Source organism: Manis javanica, chromosome 3 (assembly GCF_040802235.1).
Source record: "Manis javanica isolate MJ-LG chromosome 3, MJ_LKY, whole genome shotgun sequence".
NCBI classification, from domain to species: domain Eukaryota; kingdom Metazoa; phylum Chordata; class Mammalia; order Pholidota; family Manidae; genus Manis; species Manis javanica.
In genome coordinates, this window is record NC_133158.1 from 168,258,628 (window position 1) to 168,277,623 (window position 18,996).

General features: G+C 37.4%; 1 protein-coding gene and 1 long non-coding RNA gene across 2 annotated transcripts in view; both read right to left on the minus strand.

Annotated features, from left to right (window-relative positions):
• The window catches only part of LOC140848501 (uncharacterized), a 218,467-nt gene that overhangs the window by 178,993 nt on the left and 20,478 nt on the right, over window positions 1-18,996 (minus strand). The gene's annotated exons all lie outside the window — the stretch shown is intronic.
• MSL2 (MSL complex subunit 2) overlaps window positions 650-18,996 on the minus strand; it is a 36,283-nt gene continuing 17,936 nt past the window's right edge. The window contains exon 2 of the mRNA XM_017675116.3: window positions 650-3,963. Coding sequence (XP_017530605.1) covers window positions 2,372-3,963 — 1,592 coding nt within the window. The 3' untranslated portion in view covers window positions 650-2,371. The remainder of the gene's footprint in view (window positions 3,964-18,996) is intronic.

The following is an 18,996-nucleotide window of genomic DNA, read 5'->3' on the forward strand; positions in this document are numbered from 1 at the left end:
TATAGTATAAAGAAAAACAATGTAAAAATCAAGGCACTGTAATCAATTATTCTTCCCAATACACATAATATAGGCCACTCCAAGCATGCTTGCCCAAACTCCTCAGTATTCTACAACATAGAATTAGAAAACTAACATTTATTGATAGATTTAAGGTATAATACAGGTTTCCAAAAATGTGGCAGTGAGAATACCAGCATAAAAAAGAGAAACTTGTGCTAAAAACAACCTGAATTTATCATTGGCAATATTACAAAACAATCAAGGCCCTCACATACTAATGATTTCCACTTTGTCTATATTGCCAACCTCCCATGCATCAAAAAAAAAAAACAAAAACTAAGATGATCAAACCTGGGAAGCAATAAAGTACTCTATGAATTTTAAGATCATAATATTAGGAAAGTTTGGGAGATTTGCAAAATATATGCTAGTCATCCATGTGTACAATCTCATTTTTAGCCATTTTTGCAGTGATCATTAATGAATAAAGAACAGACTTACAAGTTTATAGCAGGGTATCTGGGTTCAACATAAAACCATTACAAACTTTAGGCAAATACATGTTTCATAAGACACTCTAACAACATTTAGAAGAATTAAATAAAATTTCAAAACTTGGAAAGCAAATAAAGACAAGACAACTATGAAGCATTTTCCACCATTTACTCTTGTTATCAAAAATAGTTCAACTCTTCTTGCAAAACAAAAACAAAATAGTACATACTGGAGACATACATCACATTTTTCTTCCTATGGCTTTAGCCCACCCCCACCCCACCAAAAGAGACCAAAAAAAAAAAAAAAAAAAAAAAAAAAGGTCCAACAACAACATAAACAATTCTACCTGACCACATTCACAGAAAATGACACCAGGATACACTACACAACAGAGGGAGGTGTCATCTGCTCTGTGTCCAAAGGTTTCTTCTCCATGTCTGTACTAGATGAGTAACCATCATTGAACATGCTGTGTGCCAAATCAAAACATAACTTCAACATATATCAGATCTCATGAGAGATGGTGAACATAGTAGAAATTGGAAAATTTCCAGCAGTATTTTTCTTTAAATAAGTACTGTCAAAGCAGCAACTCTTCTTTTAAATCAGAGGGTCATTTCTTTATAATCTAGTCAGTCCTTGTTTTATTTGGGCTGTGCTCTTTTAAGCAACTGACTAGATTTCCCTTCAACAGATTGTTTGTAACTCACTTGTCTTCCCTGTAAAAAAACAAAGGGAAGAAGTGTGTTTAAACTGAAATGGTTTGTGCTTTACATGCAAAAGAGCATCCTAAAGAAAAAAAATCCTCCTAGGTTCAAACCTACCTAAATGCACAGGCTTCAAAAGGCATTTTTATTAGACCTCTATAAAGAAGCCTTCATAAAAAATAGCACCCTAAAAAAAAAGAAAAAGGAGCGTATTCAACATAAACTCTACGGCAAACTACTAGAGGAAACAAAAATCAAAGTGGCCAATAGCAATACATATAATGCATAAATCCGTATAAGTCTGGAGGCATTATTCCAGACCTATTTTAAATAAATTCCAATTTCTAAAACACTTTTACAATTTTTTAAAAATTCTGTCACAAACTAAATTCAAATACTTTCAGAATAAAACTGCTCTTCTCCATTTCACTTATCTAAGATTTTGAATTTTTTTCCCTAGAAAGAAGTCAGACAACTAAAAAGGGGCTCAACTAGTTAAAGAGTTTTGTAGCTAAACATCTGGGGTCTGAGGGAATTTCAGTTTGTTCACTTTTGAAAGACAGATTTCTTCAACATTCTAATGGGCAAATTTTCTTTCATAATACTGCTGATTTACGAACTGCTACATACACCTGTAGCCGATTTTCATGATTAGAAATGGTATGTCAGCACAAAGGTTGAGCTGGACACATCAGCTTTTCAACAGGAGAAGCATCAATGGCATCTGAAGGCAGCACTGAGTCTCCTGAACAAACCTAACGGCTACTTTTTCCACAAAAAAATTAGCACAATCTTTATGAACTGACTAGTACCACTTCCTTACAATTAATCATAAACTTTGATTGTGCACAAAGCATGACCATAAACAATGAGGTTAATGTTATTTTCCTTGCCAAAGTTCATTTTGTATAAATCAGTTGCATCAGCATTTGTTCTCAAACTATGAGGTTCTGTAAGAACTAAAGACATATAGTTGTAGGGTTACTCCTCCATTATATGCAAACTATTTCCCCGACACTAACACATATAACTTAGCAATGAAAACACTTGATACAAGTGATCTATATGCAGGAGCTCCGGCAAGTTATTAAACCAACAAAACCATAGCTGCCGTAAAACTGTAGCTATTTCCCTACCAGAGGTAGGTTTAAAGACCCACAAATTTAACAGTCGAATCTCATGTCTATAGCTTCATCCAAACTTTTATCATCATGTGTACTGGCAGCTAAAAACGTCGTTACTGGCGACCCTGTGACATTAATTACACTGGTGCTGGTACTAGCATTGCGCACAGCGATGCTGGTCACGTTAATGCCCAAAGTGAGCCTGGTCTGCTCCAAGGCCTTTTCTGGCACAGCAAATGCCTCCAACTTCTTCTCTCCATTGGCCATATAGGAGTTTTGGCAGCCACGACATATACAATCTAAGCAGGCTTTGCGGTTAGAGTAGCAAGGGCAGCGCTGGCCACGGCATGTAAGAACACTTGGATTTTGAGTAGCACGCCCACATTTACATCCTTTCTTTTCCTGGGGTTTTTTATACACAGTCTTGGTAGGACTTCCTGGCATAAAATGATGACTAGGAATCTTTTCCTTTACTGTCTTGTCTTTTTTAAGAATACCTGGCTTGGTTTTAGAGTGAGATTTCTTAGATCCATGTTCATGACTCTTTTTCATGCTTTTAGTTGATAAAAGTACAGTTTTGCTGATTTTAGGTGTTGTGCCTCCATTGGGAACAGTCGCTATAGGCTGAAGAGAAATTTTGCTCTCTCGTTTCACCGTCACAGGAGCAGATGCCCCAAGTGTCGGGCCTCGGATAATGGTAGAAATTGGAAGTGGCTGAACTTTCTCACTGTCACTTTCTGATCTGGACCGTTTTCTATTTAATTTTGCTACCTTAGGAGTTGCTGCTGTACATGATAATCCATGAAGTGCAGGGCTGGTAGACATAAAAACATTATGGCTAAGAGACTGGGAAGAAAGCTGCAGAAAAGGTCCGTTGGATACAGTGGCTTCCAAGTTGGGCTGCAAATTAGGGCAACAAACCTCTGTATTTGAAACAGTTTCTAAGCTGCGGAGTACTTCCTCAACACTCAGTAAGAGAGAGTCACCAGGTTTTATATCTTCACTGAAACTGCAGATATCAATGCCTGTGGAGCATAAGTCGGTGGCTACTGTGTCACAGACAGGTGGCAAGCCGTCAGACAGATCCTCAGTTTTTATGTCAACAGTGTTACATACATCAATCGTATTTGAATGTTCAGGTGAAGGAATATTTATCCCAAATCTATCTATTGAAAGCCCATTATAAGTAGGCAAACCATTGATAACAGAACTGCCAATAGCAATGCTGAGGGTGCCTTCAGATATTGGAGATAAACTAGCTTGAGGATCAGTTGTGGGTTCTGAGGTCGAAGGTAAAGGGGAATGTGTCAAACACAAAGTAAAGGATGAATCTGAGGGTTTTTCTGTCTCCTCACAGAACAATGATCCATCATTAAGCAAAGCCAAAATATCAGAGGAACAGTCGACTGCTTCTATTATATCCCGTGCCAATGTAGTCTGTGTTATATATTCACATAGTTTTTTGTAGCAGTTCACTAGGATGCTTAATTGCTTGTTTTCCTCAAACTGCTCATAGTCTTTGCACCAGCTACATGAAGGTTTCATCATCATTTTCTTGCCTTTACAAGTTTTGCAGACATAGTGTTGGCAGGTAGAGTTGGTGGGTGCAATAGGATCTTGTAGCAAATGTCCTAAGAGGGAAAAAGGAGGAAAGCAAAGATTTTAGTAAAATAAACTTAAGATTTCAATATCGAAGATGAGAATATAAATTATTAAAGTTGAAACGGATTAAACTCACCAGACCAGATAACCCAAAAAACATATCTTACAAAAAACTTAAAAATATCAATACAGCTCACTTCATTTCCACACCATATTCCCCATTCCTTTATCTCACACCAGAATCTTCCTCAATTCTGTTTCTCTGCCAAACAGTATGTTTTGGTCCACTTTCTTATCCTCTTTGCCAAACAGTATAAAAAGGTGAAGATGAGTCACCACAAACTGTGCATAAAACCCTTGAGACTTCAACCTAATGCAATACAATAATGCTGCATCATACTGTTTTGTGTTAAACACTGGGAAACAGATGAGCAAGATACAGTCCCTCATCTTATTATAGTTTGAAGGCATTAATCGATCAGTAGAAAGGCATCCTCACAGAAAAAAGTATGATTTCAAAGCATTTTATTGTATTTATACTAATCATAAACTAATGAAATAAAAGATCAAAATGTAGGTATGATGAAAAAGAACTGTTCATTTATTAAAAGAAAGTGAGTACTACCAAACCCAAATTCTTCTCCTATAGAAAACCAAAATACAATGACAATGGGAAAAGTATGTGTAAATGTATTAAAAAAAAAAAGTAGGGAGCATAATACTGGGTTCAAATTCTTGTGACAGAATACAAAATGACCGTGGTTACAATTGACAAGTAGTCTAGGTATAGCAGTACGGTTTTAAAGTGAAAGTGGTCTGCTGACTTGGTAAAATACCAAACTATAAATGACCTCAACATATGAGCCAAGAAGGGGAAAGCAACTAGATCCAGTCCTCTCTCTACTCTTACTCCCCAAAGAAGCAACTGTTCCTTAGTTCCCAAATGAGAACAAATGGTTAGTAATTAAATCAGAGCAACACCCATTTTCTCACACATCACTTAAGACTTAGACATGGAAGATAAGGTAAGGTAGTTCTTGCTATAACCAAGTGAAATCAATAATCCTCTCCCTTAAAAACAACTATAAACTTGAAAATTTTTGACAAGTCATCTTCACAACCAAAGACAAACCATCTGAGAAGCACTTATATTTAAAAAACTGCTGTATTTCAGGTAAGGACAGTAAGAATCTGTAGTATTCTTCTCTGGGTCTGTCCAGTTCTCCCCTACCATCCAGACTCTACCAGTATTACCCTGTGAGAACCAGAAGCTGCTATGGTTGGAAAGGGTTCATTCCATCTCTATAGTAGGTGATGCGTAGGCCCAAAGATGTAATCATTGAGGTGACTTCTCAGACACTGCCCAGTTGAGGAGGACAAACAGCTCACTCTTACTTGCCTGAGGTTGCATAAGCCCAGGTTAGACCGAGGCCTCAAACAAGATGGCAATTTTCCTTAAACTGAACCATCAACAAAATGAAAGGCAACCTACTGTATGGGAGAATATACTTGCAAATGATATATCCATTAAGGAGCTAGTATCTAAAATTTATGAAGAATTCTTAAAACTCTACCAAAAAAAAACCTAATTATAAAAATGGGCAGAGGACCTGAAGAGACATTTTTCTAAAGGCACATGAAAAGATGCCAACAGACACATGAGAAAATGCTCAACATCACTAATCAACAGAGAAATGCAAATTAAAACCACATGAGATGCCACCTCACACCAGTCAGAATGGCTACTATCTAAAAGACAAGAAATAATAAGTGCTGGCAAGAATGTGGAGAAAAGGAAACCCCTTTTACTGTCAGTGGGAATACACTGGTTTAGCCACCATGGAAAACAGTATGGAGAAGAACTACCATACAACCCAGCAATTCCACTTCTGGGGAATTTACCTGAAGAAAACAAAAATCACTGATTTGAAAAGGTATGTGCAGCACTTCTATGTTTACTGCCACATTATTTACAATAACCAAGACATGGAAGCAACCCAAATGTCCATCAATAGACAAATGGATAAAGAATATTATTTGGCCATAAAAGGAAAATAAATCCTCCCATTTGCAACAGTATGGATGGATCTAGAAGGTATTATGCTAAGTGAAGTACTAAGCCCAGTAGGAAAAGACAAATACCGTATGATTTCATTTATATGTGGAATCTAAACACACACACACACACACAAAAACAGAAAAGATTGGTGGTCACCTTGGGGGAGGGGCTAGGAGGATGAAAACAGGTAAAGGGGACAAAGCATAAAATCTGCTATAATTTAGTCATAGGGATAAAAGTGCAGCATATAGAATATAGTCAATATTGTAGTATCTTTCTATGTTGACAGTAACTATACTCATTGGAGTAAGCATTTAATAATGTAGATAACTGTCAAATCACTATGCTGTACATCTGAAACGAATATGATGTGGTGTATAACAATTACACCTAAATAAAAACAATTTTTAATTTTTCTTGAGAATTCTCGATGGCTCTTTTTAAAGAAATTGACAGATTGATTCTAAAACTCTTATGTATGGAATCAGAGAGAACCTAGAACAGCCAAACCAATTTTGAAAAGAACAAAGTTGGAGGATTTGCACTACCAAATTTCAAAACCTTTAATAAAGCCATAGTATATCAAGACAGCATGGTAATGGCAAAAAGGATAGGCATATAAATCAATAGAACAGAGTCTAGAAAGAAATTCTTAGATTTATAATCATCTCATTTGTGTGACAAGAGTACCCAGATAATTCAACAGGAAACAAGAGTATTTTCAACACATCATGTGGACAACTCAATATTCAAAGGCAAACAAAACACAAAGTTAGATCTTTTCCTCACAACATACACAAATATTAGCTCAATGGATCACAGACACCTAAACATAAGAGGTGAAATTCCAGAAGAAAACAAGAGAAAATCTTGAGTTTGGATTAGACAAAGTGTTAGATGTGACATCAAATGCATAATACACAGAAGGGAAAAAATATGTAAAATGGACTTCATCAAAATGACAAATTTGTGCTTCAAAAGACACCATTAAGAAAATGAAGATAACCCACAGATTTGGAAAAAAAATGTCTGCAAATCATTTATGTAATAAAGGGCTTCCAATTTGGTAGTTTTAAAACTTCCGACAAATCAGTAAAAATAACTCAATTTAAAAAGGGAGCAAAAGATTTGAAAACATTTCACTAAACAAAATATATGAATGTCTAATAAGAACATGAAAATATATTCAATATTTTTAATATTATTAAGGAATAATATATTCTTTAATATATTATTAAGGAAAGTAAAACCATGGCATACTGCTACACAACTATTAGAATGGATAAATTCAATAAGAGAAACGATACTAACAATTAGCAAAGATGTTGAGAAATCAGAACCCTTCTATATAACTGGTGAGAATATAAAAGCGTAAACCACACTGGATTTGGTAATTTCTTAAAAAGTTAAACATACATTTACCATACCAACCAGCAATTCTACTCCTAGAAACCTACTGAAAGAAATTAAAATAAATGTCCATATAAAGAGATGTATGGGAATATGTACAGAAGTATTATTCATAATAGACAAAAAGTCAAAAACAATCCAAACATCCACCAACTGTTGAATAGCTGTATGCTCATACAATGGAATACTGTTCAGCAATTAAAAGTACAAACTATTGGTACATGTTACAACATGATGAATTTCAAAAACATGCTAAATGAAAGAAGCCAGATGTAAAAGAGTACATTATTATATTATCCCATTTACAGAAAATGTCTAGAAATGACAGGAAAGCAGAAATAGTGATTGCCTATGGCTGGCAGTGGAAACAGGGGTAACATAAATAAGCATAATGGACAAATGAAAATGTTCTAACAGCACATCATTGTAATGGTTGCACAACTCAAATTTAAACACACACACACACACACACCTTAAGACAAGGCCCCAGTAGCATGGAGTCCAGCCTTCTACCCCACACAGGAGTTCCTTAGAGTACCCATCCTTGACTTAATCTAAGGAAGAGTACAGGGGATATAAATATAATATCCATTTATATGGATATGCATTTTAAAAGGATAAACTGTAAGGTCAAAAAAATATGTCATGTATTGGGAAGGACAGACTGAACAAAGTCAAGTAAACAGGAATGGAACTAGATTACTCTGGGTTTAACCTATTTTGTCACTTTTAATTTTCAAACCATGTAAATATTTTACATAATTATATAACAAAATTAAAATTTTAAAGTAAATCCCTAGAAATCAAAAGCAAAACAAGTAACTGTAATTTTATAAAAAATTGACAGCATTACCATTCAGAGATTAAAAATGACTTCATAACAGAAAACTGACACTACTCCATGCATTCGTTTTGTTTTCAGTAATCACACAGTTGGTGACACTGTTATTTAATAGTTATTATAAAACTGTTGGTGGTCTATTGCAAAATGAAGTAAATGTTGATATCCTTGAGAATCTGGATTTTTTTTAAAAGCAGGAGAAAGGAAGAAAATTGTAAGAAAAAGTTAAGTAAAAAAAATCCTGTAGTCCTGAATTTCAATTGATTTACTGTATGAACTCATGTTTTCATATTAAATATATATGTATTTCCTAGGATTACACACTGAAAAGGCCAGGAAGCCAGGGACCAACCCCAGTAGCAATGAACTCAGATAATGATGCTGAAAAAAACAATTTCCTGTTCAAAGGAACCAGACTTCTTAGACAAATGACTGATTCCAGATCTGACGTAAATTAGACAAGACGAATTTTGATTATCTTGTTATACCAAGAATGAAGGAAACAGTCACAAGATTAGGATAATGTCACAGGGATGCAAGAGCAAGTCAGAAGAGATTCTCCCTGGCCAAACTTGAGAAAATCTGAACATGCATAAATGCAATGGAATGAAGCACATCTAAATGTTCAAATCTCTTAAGTTCATTTTTAAAAAGAAAGAAAATCAGTTTCAGGATGTTAGTGTATCAGCTTAGTGTGAAAACTGGTAAATAAATATTTATTCTAATTTAACTGAACATGAACTATACCACCAAATAACCTAATTCAGATAATAAAAAATGATAAAATTTGAATGCCATCATTTTCATCCCTAATGATTTGCAAACTGTACAAGTTAAATGATACGTGAGGATCACATGTTCTACTGCGGATCTTTCTTGTCAATCAAAACCTCCCCTGACCTACCAAGCACCTTAAAAGGACTAACATGCTACAACCTTGTACTCTCTTTTATGAGTTATTAGAAGAGTATGCCTAATATCGAGAACTGAAAATAGGCTCAAACACATCAACAACTATACCTTACTGATTCATGACTGCCACCACTGAGTTCTTAAGAAACTCTGTTACCTGGCCTCCTATTACCTACTGGATTACCCAATCATTTCCTCAACACGTTAATCTACCATTAAAGATGCCTATAGGCAAACATGTTTAATGCACTTGGCTAACTATCCTAACCCTTAAAAGTTTCCCAAAAGGTTCTTTTTACACCTCACAAAAAAAGCAGCTCCAGTGATGTGAGAAACAAAGAAAAAGGTTCAGGGGTTTCTTAATGCTGGCTAAGTGTTAGTCATGTATCTCCTACATGTCTCTATGGAAGCTCCTCCCCCCAAATTAATGTCAAATAATACTTTTAAAAGTATGTTGTAAAAATACATCTTATCCTAGAAAATAAAATGGATGGGCAATCTGAATCAAAGCAAAATGTGTCACACAGTGGTAGACTGTACTTAAAAACCGGGAAGCTTTCAGGGAAGAGGTTTAATCTATTTTAACTTAGATCATGTTCCAAACAGTTTCACACTTAAGTACAAAAACAGACTTGCTCAAAATCCACATCTTAAGACTAAAATTTTATAGATCAGACAAAAAATTTTCTCACTGCATTGCCTTGAATACTTAATCTGCACTGTATCACAGGAATTACATAATATAAATCGGTAACCTAACAAACTTGACACTATATGCCATGTTTAAATAATATTATATGATGCTATATTGACCCTAAAAAAAAACTTCATTTTAACTCCTCACCTTAAAAAAGTTACCAATTACTTCTTTATTCTCCCACTTCTTAACTTCTCCATCTCCAAGTCATCCAATTTTCATTTGAGACTAAGACTCTGTTTTAGATTACCACAATGGTAACTCTGGGAATTTCTCGGAATACATACCTCTTGGTAATTAACCTCCATATATCTATCACCCAGATTCAATAGTCATCAAGATTATACCACATTTACTTCATCTTACCCATCTTTTGTACTTAAATATTTCAAAGCAAGTCCAAGACATTAATTTACCTCTATATACATCAGTATAAATCACTACAAAGTATTTTCTTTTATAACTGTTATGCCATTATCATGCCTAACAAAATAAACAATTTAAATAATTTTAAACAAAATTTAGATTGAGAACTTTTAAAGTCCTTTTTAAAAAGGGCTTTGATTCAGCTATCAAAAAAACACATTTTGACTGAGGAGCAAAGATGGTGGCGTGAGTAGGACAGCGGGAACCTCTTCCCAAAAACATATATATTTTTGAAAATAAAACAAATACAACTATCCCTAAAAGAGAGACCAGAAGATACAGGAAAACAGCCAGACTACAGCCACACCTGCGAGAACCCAGCGCCTGGTGAACAGGGTAAGATACAAGCCGCGACCTGGCGGGACCCAAGCGCCCATCACCCCAGCTCCCAGCGGAAGGTGTTGGGGCAGGGAGGGAGAGGGAGCCCAGGACTGCTAAACACCCAGCCCAAGCGATTCACACCCACAGTGCAGACAGTGCGTTGGTTGCTGGACACTAGGGAAACAGGACAGTAAGACCTGTGAACAGGTTCCCACAGCCGGCACCCCAGGACTAAGAAAAGCAAATGCTTTCTAAAAGTCTTAAAGGGAAAGGGACACCACAACTGGATGGAAACATCCCGGGACACTTAGCCAGTGGCTGGGAATCCTGGGGAACTCCGGGCACCCTAACCCCCTGGGCAGCAGTTCTGAGACCCGTCATGGCGATAAGCAGCCCCCCACCCGTTCCCCCTCTGGAGTGGCCCACCATAGCAGAGCAGCAGCCTGAGGCTGGCCACGCCCACAGAAAGGGAGCTTCCTCCATAGGGGCCAGGCAAGAAACAGAGACCCAGTCTAGGCACAACTGCCCAACACAAGCCGCTAGGGGTCGCCGTTGTCCCAGTAAAGAAAGGCCAGAAGCAAGTAGAAAGGGTCTTGGCTCTCCCAGCTGACAGACGAGTCAATAGCATACCACTGCATCTATCAACATAAAAAGGCAAAAAAATTTGATCCAGACCAGGATAACCCAGACATCTTCCACATCCTCTCCTGACAAGGAATCTGGGGAGATAGATTTAACCAATATTCCTGAAAAAGAATACAAAACAAAAGTCATAACCATGCTGATGGACTTGCAGAGAAATATGCGAGAACTAAGGAGGGAGAATACAGAAATAAAACAATCTCTGAAAGGACGTCAAAGCAGAATGGACAAGATGCAAGAGACCATTAATGGACTAGAAATTAGAGAACAGGAACACAGAGAAGCTGATGCAGAGAGAGAGAAAAGGATCTCCAGGAATGAAAGAATTTTAACAGAACTGTGTGACTAATCCAAACAGAACAATATTCACATCATAGGAGTACCAGAAGAAGAGAGAGAAAAAGAGAAAGTGTCTGAAGAAATAATTACTGAAAAATTCCCCAAACCAGGGGAGGAAATGGCCTCTCAGACCACAGAAACACACAGAACTCCCATAACAAGGGACCCAAGGAGGGCAACACAAAGACACATAATAATTAAAATGTAAAAGATCAAGGACAAGGACAGAGTATTAAAGGCAGCCAGAAAGAGAAAAAAGGTGACCTACAAAGGAAAACCCATCAGGCTATCATCAGACTTCTCAACAGAAACCTTACAGGCCAGAAGAGAATGGCATGATATATTTAATGCAATGAAACAGAAGGGCCTTGAACCAAGGATACTGTATCCAGCACAATTATACTTTAAATATGAAGGAGGGATTGAACAATTACCAGACAAGCAGAAGTTGAGGGAATTTGCCTCCCACAAACCACCTCTGCAGGGTATCTTAGAGGGACAGCTCTAGATGGGAACACTCCTAAAAAGAGTACAAAATAAAACACCCAACATATGAAGAATGGAGAAGGAGGAGTAAGAAGGAAGAGAAATAAAGAATCATCAGACAGTGTTTATAATAACTCCATAAGCGAGTTAAGTTAGACAGTAAGATAGTAAAGAAGCTAACCTTGAATCTTTGGTAACGACAAACTTAAAGCCTGCAATGGCAATACCTACATATCTTTCAATAATCACCCTAAATGTAAATGGACTGAATGCAACAATCAAAAGACAGAGTAATAGAATGGATAAAAAAGCAAGACCCATCTATATGCTGCTTACAAGAGACTCACCTCAAACTCAAAGACATGCACAGACTAAAAGTCAAGGGATGGAGAAAGATATTTCATGCAAACAATAGGGAGAAAAAAGCAGGTGTTCCAATACTAATATCAGACAAAATAGACTTCAAAACAAAGAAAGTAACAAGAGATAAAGAAGGACATTACATAATGATAAAGGGCTCAGTACAACAGGATATAACCATTATAAATATATATGCACCCAACACAGGAGCACCAACATATGTGAAACAAATACTAACAGAATTAAAGGAGGAAATACAAGGCAATACATTCATTTTGGGAGGCTTTAACACAACTCACTCCAAAGGACACATCCACCAGACAGAAAATAAGTAACACACAGAGGCACTGAACAACACAGTAGAACAGATGGACCTAATAGACATCTATAGAAGTCTACATAGAAAAGCAACAGGATACACAGTCTTCTCAACTGCACATGGAACATTCTCCAGAATAGATTACATACTAGGCCACAAAAAGAGCCTCGGTAAATTCTAAAAGACTGAAATCGTACCAACCAACTTTTCAGACCACAAAGGTGTAAAACTAGAAATAAATTGTACAAAGCAAAAAGGCTCTATTTGCAGATATAAACTGTCACTATTTGCAGATGACATGATATTGTACATAAAAAACCCTAAAGACTCCACTCAAAGGCTCACAAACACATGGAGGCTTAACAACATGCTCCTAAACAATCAATGGATCGACGACCAAATTAAAATGGTGATCCAGCAATATATGGAAACAAATGACAACAACAACACAACGCCCCAACTACTGTGAGACGCAGCGTAAGGAGTCTTAAGAGGAAAGTATATAGCAATCCAGGCATATTTAAAGAAGGAAGAACAATCCCAAATGAATAATCTAATGTCACAATTATCGAAAATGGAAAAAGAAGAACAAATGAGGCCTAAAGTCAGCAGACAGAGGGACATAGTAAAGATCAGAGAAGAAATAAATAAAATTGAGAAGACTAAATTCAATGAAATCAAGAGCTGGTTCTTCAAGAGAATAAACAAAATAGATAAGCCTCTAGCCAGACTTAAGAGAAAAAGAGAATCAAAACACATCAACAGAATCAGAAACGAGAAAGGAAAAATCATGACGGACCCCCAGAAATACAAAGAATTATTAGAGAATACTATGACAACCTATATGCTAACAAGCTGGAAAACAAAGGAAAAATGGACAACTTCCTAGAAAAATACAACCTTCCAAGACTGACCAAGGAAGAAACACAAAAGTTAAACAAACCAATTACGAGCAAAGAAATTGAAACGGTAATGAAAAAACTACCCAAGAACAAAACCCCTGGGCCACATGGATTTACCTCGGAATTTTATTAGACATACAGAGAAGACATAATACCCATTTTCCTTAAACTTTTCCAAAAAATAGAAGAGGAAGGAATACTCCCAAACTCATTCTATGATGCCAACATCACCCTAATACCAAAAGCAGGCAAAGACCCCACCAAAAAAGAAAACTACAGACCAATATCCCTGATGAACGTAGATGCAAATATACTCAACAAAATATTAACAAACCAAATTCAAAAATATATCAAAAGGATCATACACCATGACAAAGTGGGACTCATCCCAGGGATGCAAGGATGGTACAACATTCGAAAATCCATCAACATCATACACCGAATCAACAAAAAGGACAAAAATCACATGATCATTTCCATAGACACTGACAAATCATGCGACAAAATTCAACATCCATTCATGATAAAAACTCTCAACAAAATGGGCATAGAGAGCAAGTACCTCAACATAATAAAGGCCATATATGATAAACCCATAGCTAACATCATACTGAATAGAGAGAGGCTGAAAGCTTTTCCTCTGAGATGGGGAACAAGACAGGGATACCCCCGCTCCCCAGTGTTATTCAACATAGTACTGGAGGTCCTAGCCACAGCAATTAGACAAAACAAAGGAATACAAGGAATCCAGATTGGTAAAGAAGAAGTTAAACTGTCACTATTTGCAGATGACATGATATTGTACATAAAAAACCCTAAAGACTCCACTCCAAAGCTACTAGAACTAATATCTGAATTCAGCAAAGTTACAAGATACAAAATTAATACACAGAAATCTGTGGCTTTACTATACACTAACAATGAACTAATAGAAAGAGAAATCAGGAAAACAATTCCATTCACAACTGCATCAAAAAGAATAAAATACCTAGGAATAAAAAACCAAGGAAATGAAAGACCTATACCCTGAAAACTATAAGACATTCTTAAGAAAAATTAAAGAGGACACTAACAAACGGAAACTCATCAATAAAATACCTAGGAATAAAAAACCAAGGAAATGAAAGACCTATACCCTGAAAACTATAAGACATTCTTAAGAAAAATTAAAGAGGACACTAACAAACGGAAACTCATCCCATGCTCTTTGCTAGGAAGAACTAATATCGTCAAAATGGCCATCATGCCCAAAGCAATCTACCGATTCAATGCAATCCCTATCAAATTACCAACAGCATTCTTCAACGAACTGGAACAAATAGTTCTGAAATTCATATGGAACCACCAAAGACCACGAATAGCCAAAGCAATCCTGAGAAGAATAAAGTGGGGGGGGGGGGGATCTCACTCCCAACTTCAAGCTCTACTACAAAGGCACAGTAATCAAGACAGTTTGGTACTGGCACAAGAACAGACCCACAACCAGTGGAACAGAACAGAGACTCCAAACATTAACCCAAATATATATGGTCAATTAATATACGATAGAGGAGCCATGGACATACAAAGGGAAATGACAGCCTCTTCAACAGTTGGTGTTGGCAAAGCTGGACAGCTACATGTAAGAGAATGAAACTGAATCACTGTCTAACCCCATACACGAAAGTAAATTTGAAATGGATCAAAGACCTGAATGTAAGTCATGAAGCCATAAAACTCTTAGAAAAAAACATAGGCAAAAATCTCTTGGATATAAACATCAGCAACTTCTTCATGAACATATCTCCCTGGGCAAGGAAAACAAAAGCAAAAATGAACAACTGGGAATATATCAAGCTGAAAAGCTTCTGTACAGCAAAGGACACCATCAATAGAACAAAAAGGCATCCTACAGTATGGGAGAATGTGGGGGCCCGGCCTACGGCCGAGGCTGAGCCCCACTCTAGCTGGACAACGTCCTAAAGATGGCGCCTGCTTCCTGCTCACCACCCTTTCCCCTCTTTCCTGCTGGGGATTGGCCCAGCAGACTTCCGTACCCGTGCACAGCTCGTGCTGCCCGCTTAGAGTGGCGCGTGACACCTATCTGCTTAAAGGTCACGCATGATACTGTCCTGGATTGGTTGGGTGACTGAATATAAGGGAGCCCGCCGGGAGGGAGAAAAGCTGCCCGACAACTGCTGTAACCACCACGAGAGATTAGACAATAAAGCCTAGAGAAGAATCAAGACCTTGGGCGTGTTGCTTCGGTCCCTGAAGGGTGGCGACAGGAGAATGTATTCATAAATGACAGATCTGATAAAGGGTTGACATCCAAAATATATAAAGAGCTCACGCACCTCAACAAACAAAAAGCAAATAATCCAATTAAAAAATGGGCAGAGGAGCTGAACAGACACTTCTCCAAAGAAGAAATTCAGATAGCCAACAGACACATGAAAAGATGCTCCACATCACTAGTCATCAGAGAAATGCAAATTAAAACCACAATGAGATATCACCTCACACCAGTAAGGATCACCACCATCCAAAAGACAAACAACAACAAATGTTGGTGAGGTTGTGGAGAAAGGGGAACCCTCCTACACTGCAGGTGGGAATGTAAATCAGTTCAACCATTGTGGAAAGCAATATGGAGGCTCCTCAAAAAGCTCAAAATAGAAATACCATTTGTCCCAGGAATTCCACTTCTAGGAATTTACCCTAAGAATATAGCAGCCCAGTTTGAGAAAGACATATGCACCCCTATGTTTATTGCAGCACTATTTGCAATAGCCAAGAACTGGAAGCAACCTAAGCGTCCATCAGTAAATGAATGCATAGAAGATGTGGTACATATACACAATGGAATATTATTCAGCCATAAGAAGAAAACAAATCCTACCATTTGCAACATGGATGGAGCTAGAGGGTATTATGCTCAGTAAAATAAGCCAGGCAGAGAAAGACAAGTACCAAATGATTGCACTCATCTGTGGAGTATAAGAACAAAGAAAAAACTGAAGGAACAAAACAGCTGCAGAATCACAGAACCCAAGAAAGGACCAACAGTTACCAAAGGGAAAGAGCCTAGGGAGGATGGGTGGGAAGGGAGGGATAAGGTGGGGGAGGAATAAAGGGGGCATAACTATTAGCATTTATAATGTGGGGGTAGGCACGGGGAGGGATGTGCAACACAGAGAAGACAAGTAGTGACTCTATAGCATCTTACTACACTGATGGACAGTGACTGTAATGGGTTTGTGGGGGGGACTTAGTCAAGGGGGGAGCCTAGTGAACATGGTGTTCCTCAGGTAACTGTAGATTGGTGATACCAAAATGAAAAAAAATGTGAGTCTGATCTTAAGCAGCAGCTAAGGGAGAGACCTTTAATTTACAGAAGACAATAAAAACGAAGGCAGAAACACTATCAATGAATGATGGAGGGAAGAGAAGATATTAAATAAATGCCAAGATCTCTGTTTATCATGTTTAAGGTATTCCTTTTTCTGTTCCATCCCAAAATGTGTCTTAATGATGAATTTTGCATGTCTCGCACTAAACAAAATCAATCATTTTCTTTCATTATACTATACATGATTTTACCTTTCTACATTTACCTGGACATTTCTCATAAACATGAAAAACTGGCAAATGCTGAATCCTTGAAAGGTTAGCAAACCTGTTACAAATCAAAGAAATTCAAAAATCCATTGGTGGTTTAGGTTCCTAAGTCAGGTTCCTGAAGCACTCAAACTCTTGGGAGGGAAGTTAGTGTTCTCTAGTTTATGAGGGTGCTCTTAGGACCTACCACTTGTAGAGAATGAAAGAACGGGGCTGAGGAAGACCAAATTAGGCTACGATGTAACAGTAAGGGACTCAAAGACTACACAGGAAGCTCTGAAAGTAGGATGACTACAGGATTGTCCCATGCTGGGGCTAGGAAGCCAGGTCTTTAATGGACTAGTCTTTGCAGCAGGTATTCCAGAAAGGGGATGTGAGCTTGGGGGAGTGGCTCTCTTTAACCAAGAACAATTCCCAGGGAGGTCTGACAACCCCAGTAACAGTCCCAACAACTAAGGGAATGAAGTCCTTCAGTCCTGAAGTGAAGATGTGTGTAGTGTATGCATTCATACATGGCAATCACTACAATAGGTAATTCCGTAACTGTCCAAATCTGATAAATTTTGAGTAAAAAATGTAATAAAAAATGATGTGCCTTCTAATAGTGACTTAGCCCTCTATTTCTTAGAGTTATAAAATGATTAAATATCTGGGTTCCTCCCAGCCCTAAAATTTGATGACTCTAGGATTTTATATATTATAGTGTGTCAAAAGTCTTGCATTGGGATATTAATTATATTTAAAGTTCTATTCTGTATGCTGAAATTTTCTATTGAAGTTACAAAAAAGAAGTTTGCTATTTCCACTTGCCCCATTTTTTTTCATGCTTTCAAATTTACCAAAAGCCTTACGTATTTATTCTCCCTCTCTCCCCACCTCCCATTTCACCTATACCCACTCCCAACACACACACACACACACACACACACACACACACACACACTTTTCTTCTTCCCTCTCATATAAACAACTCCTCCATTGCTCTGCTCCATTCCTCCTCTCCAGTTTCCCAACTAACTTTATTCATACCCTCTCACTTTTATCTTCAAACTTCCTTCCCTTTAGCAACTTCCCCTCCAGTTATTCATCCACTAAAGTACTTCCCTAGAATCAATCTTCTAATGGAAGGCAAAAAATGCTAATCCGAAACTAATGGGCATTTCTGGTTGATCATTATTCCTTGAAATGCTCTTCCCTTTCCTCCCCTGTCTCCTAATAAATTTATGACATATGAATCATAAAATAGAGTTGGGAATGACACTGGAAATTTTACATCCTCTTTCTTCTGTCCCCTCCATAATTTCAGTATTCCTAATGTTTCTGTACTAGGGTCTACCTTTCTTACTCCATTACAGTATTTCTTTGTAATCTTTACTGGGTCATAGACTCCTTTGAGAATGATGATAGACATCTGCACAAACTATTGCACAGATTCTCGTGGCAATCATGAGCCTTTTCCCCTTTTGAAGCAGAGATATGACACTACCCCAAGTTAAAAACTGCTCTACACATGCCTCCAAAGTGACTTGTCCATAAAGCTAATTAAATAACTATTTATAAACTGGTGACTTCCAAATCTTTACCTCTAGCTCATATCTTCCTTGAGCTGAGACCCAAGTATCTAACAGCCTATAGGAGTTTCATCTCTCTTTTGATAACCCAGACAACTCAAACTCCCCTAAACCCCACCTAAAAACCTGTTCTTCCTCCTGCATCCCTTATTCTCTTGGATGCTCAAATCACCATTT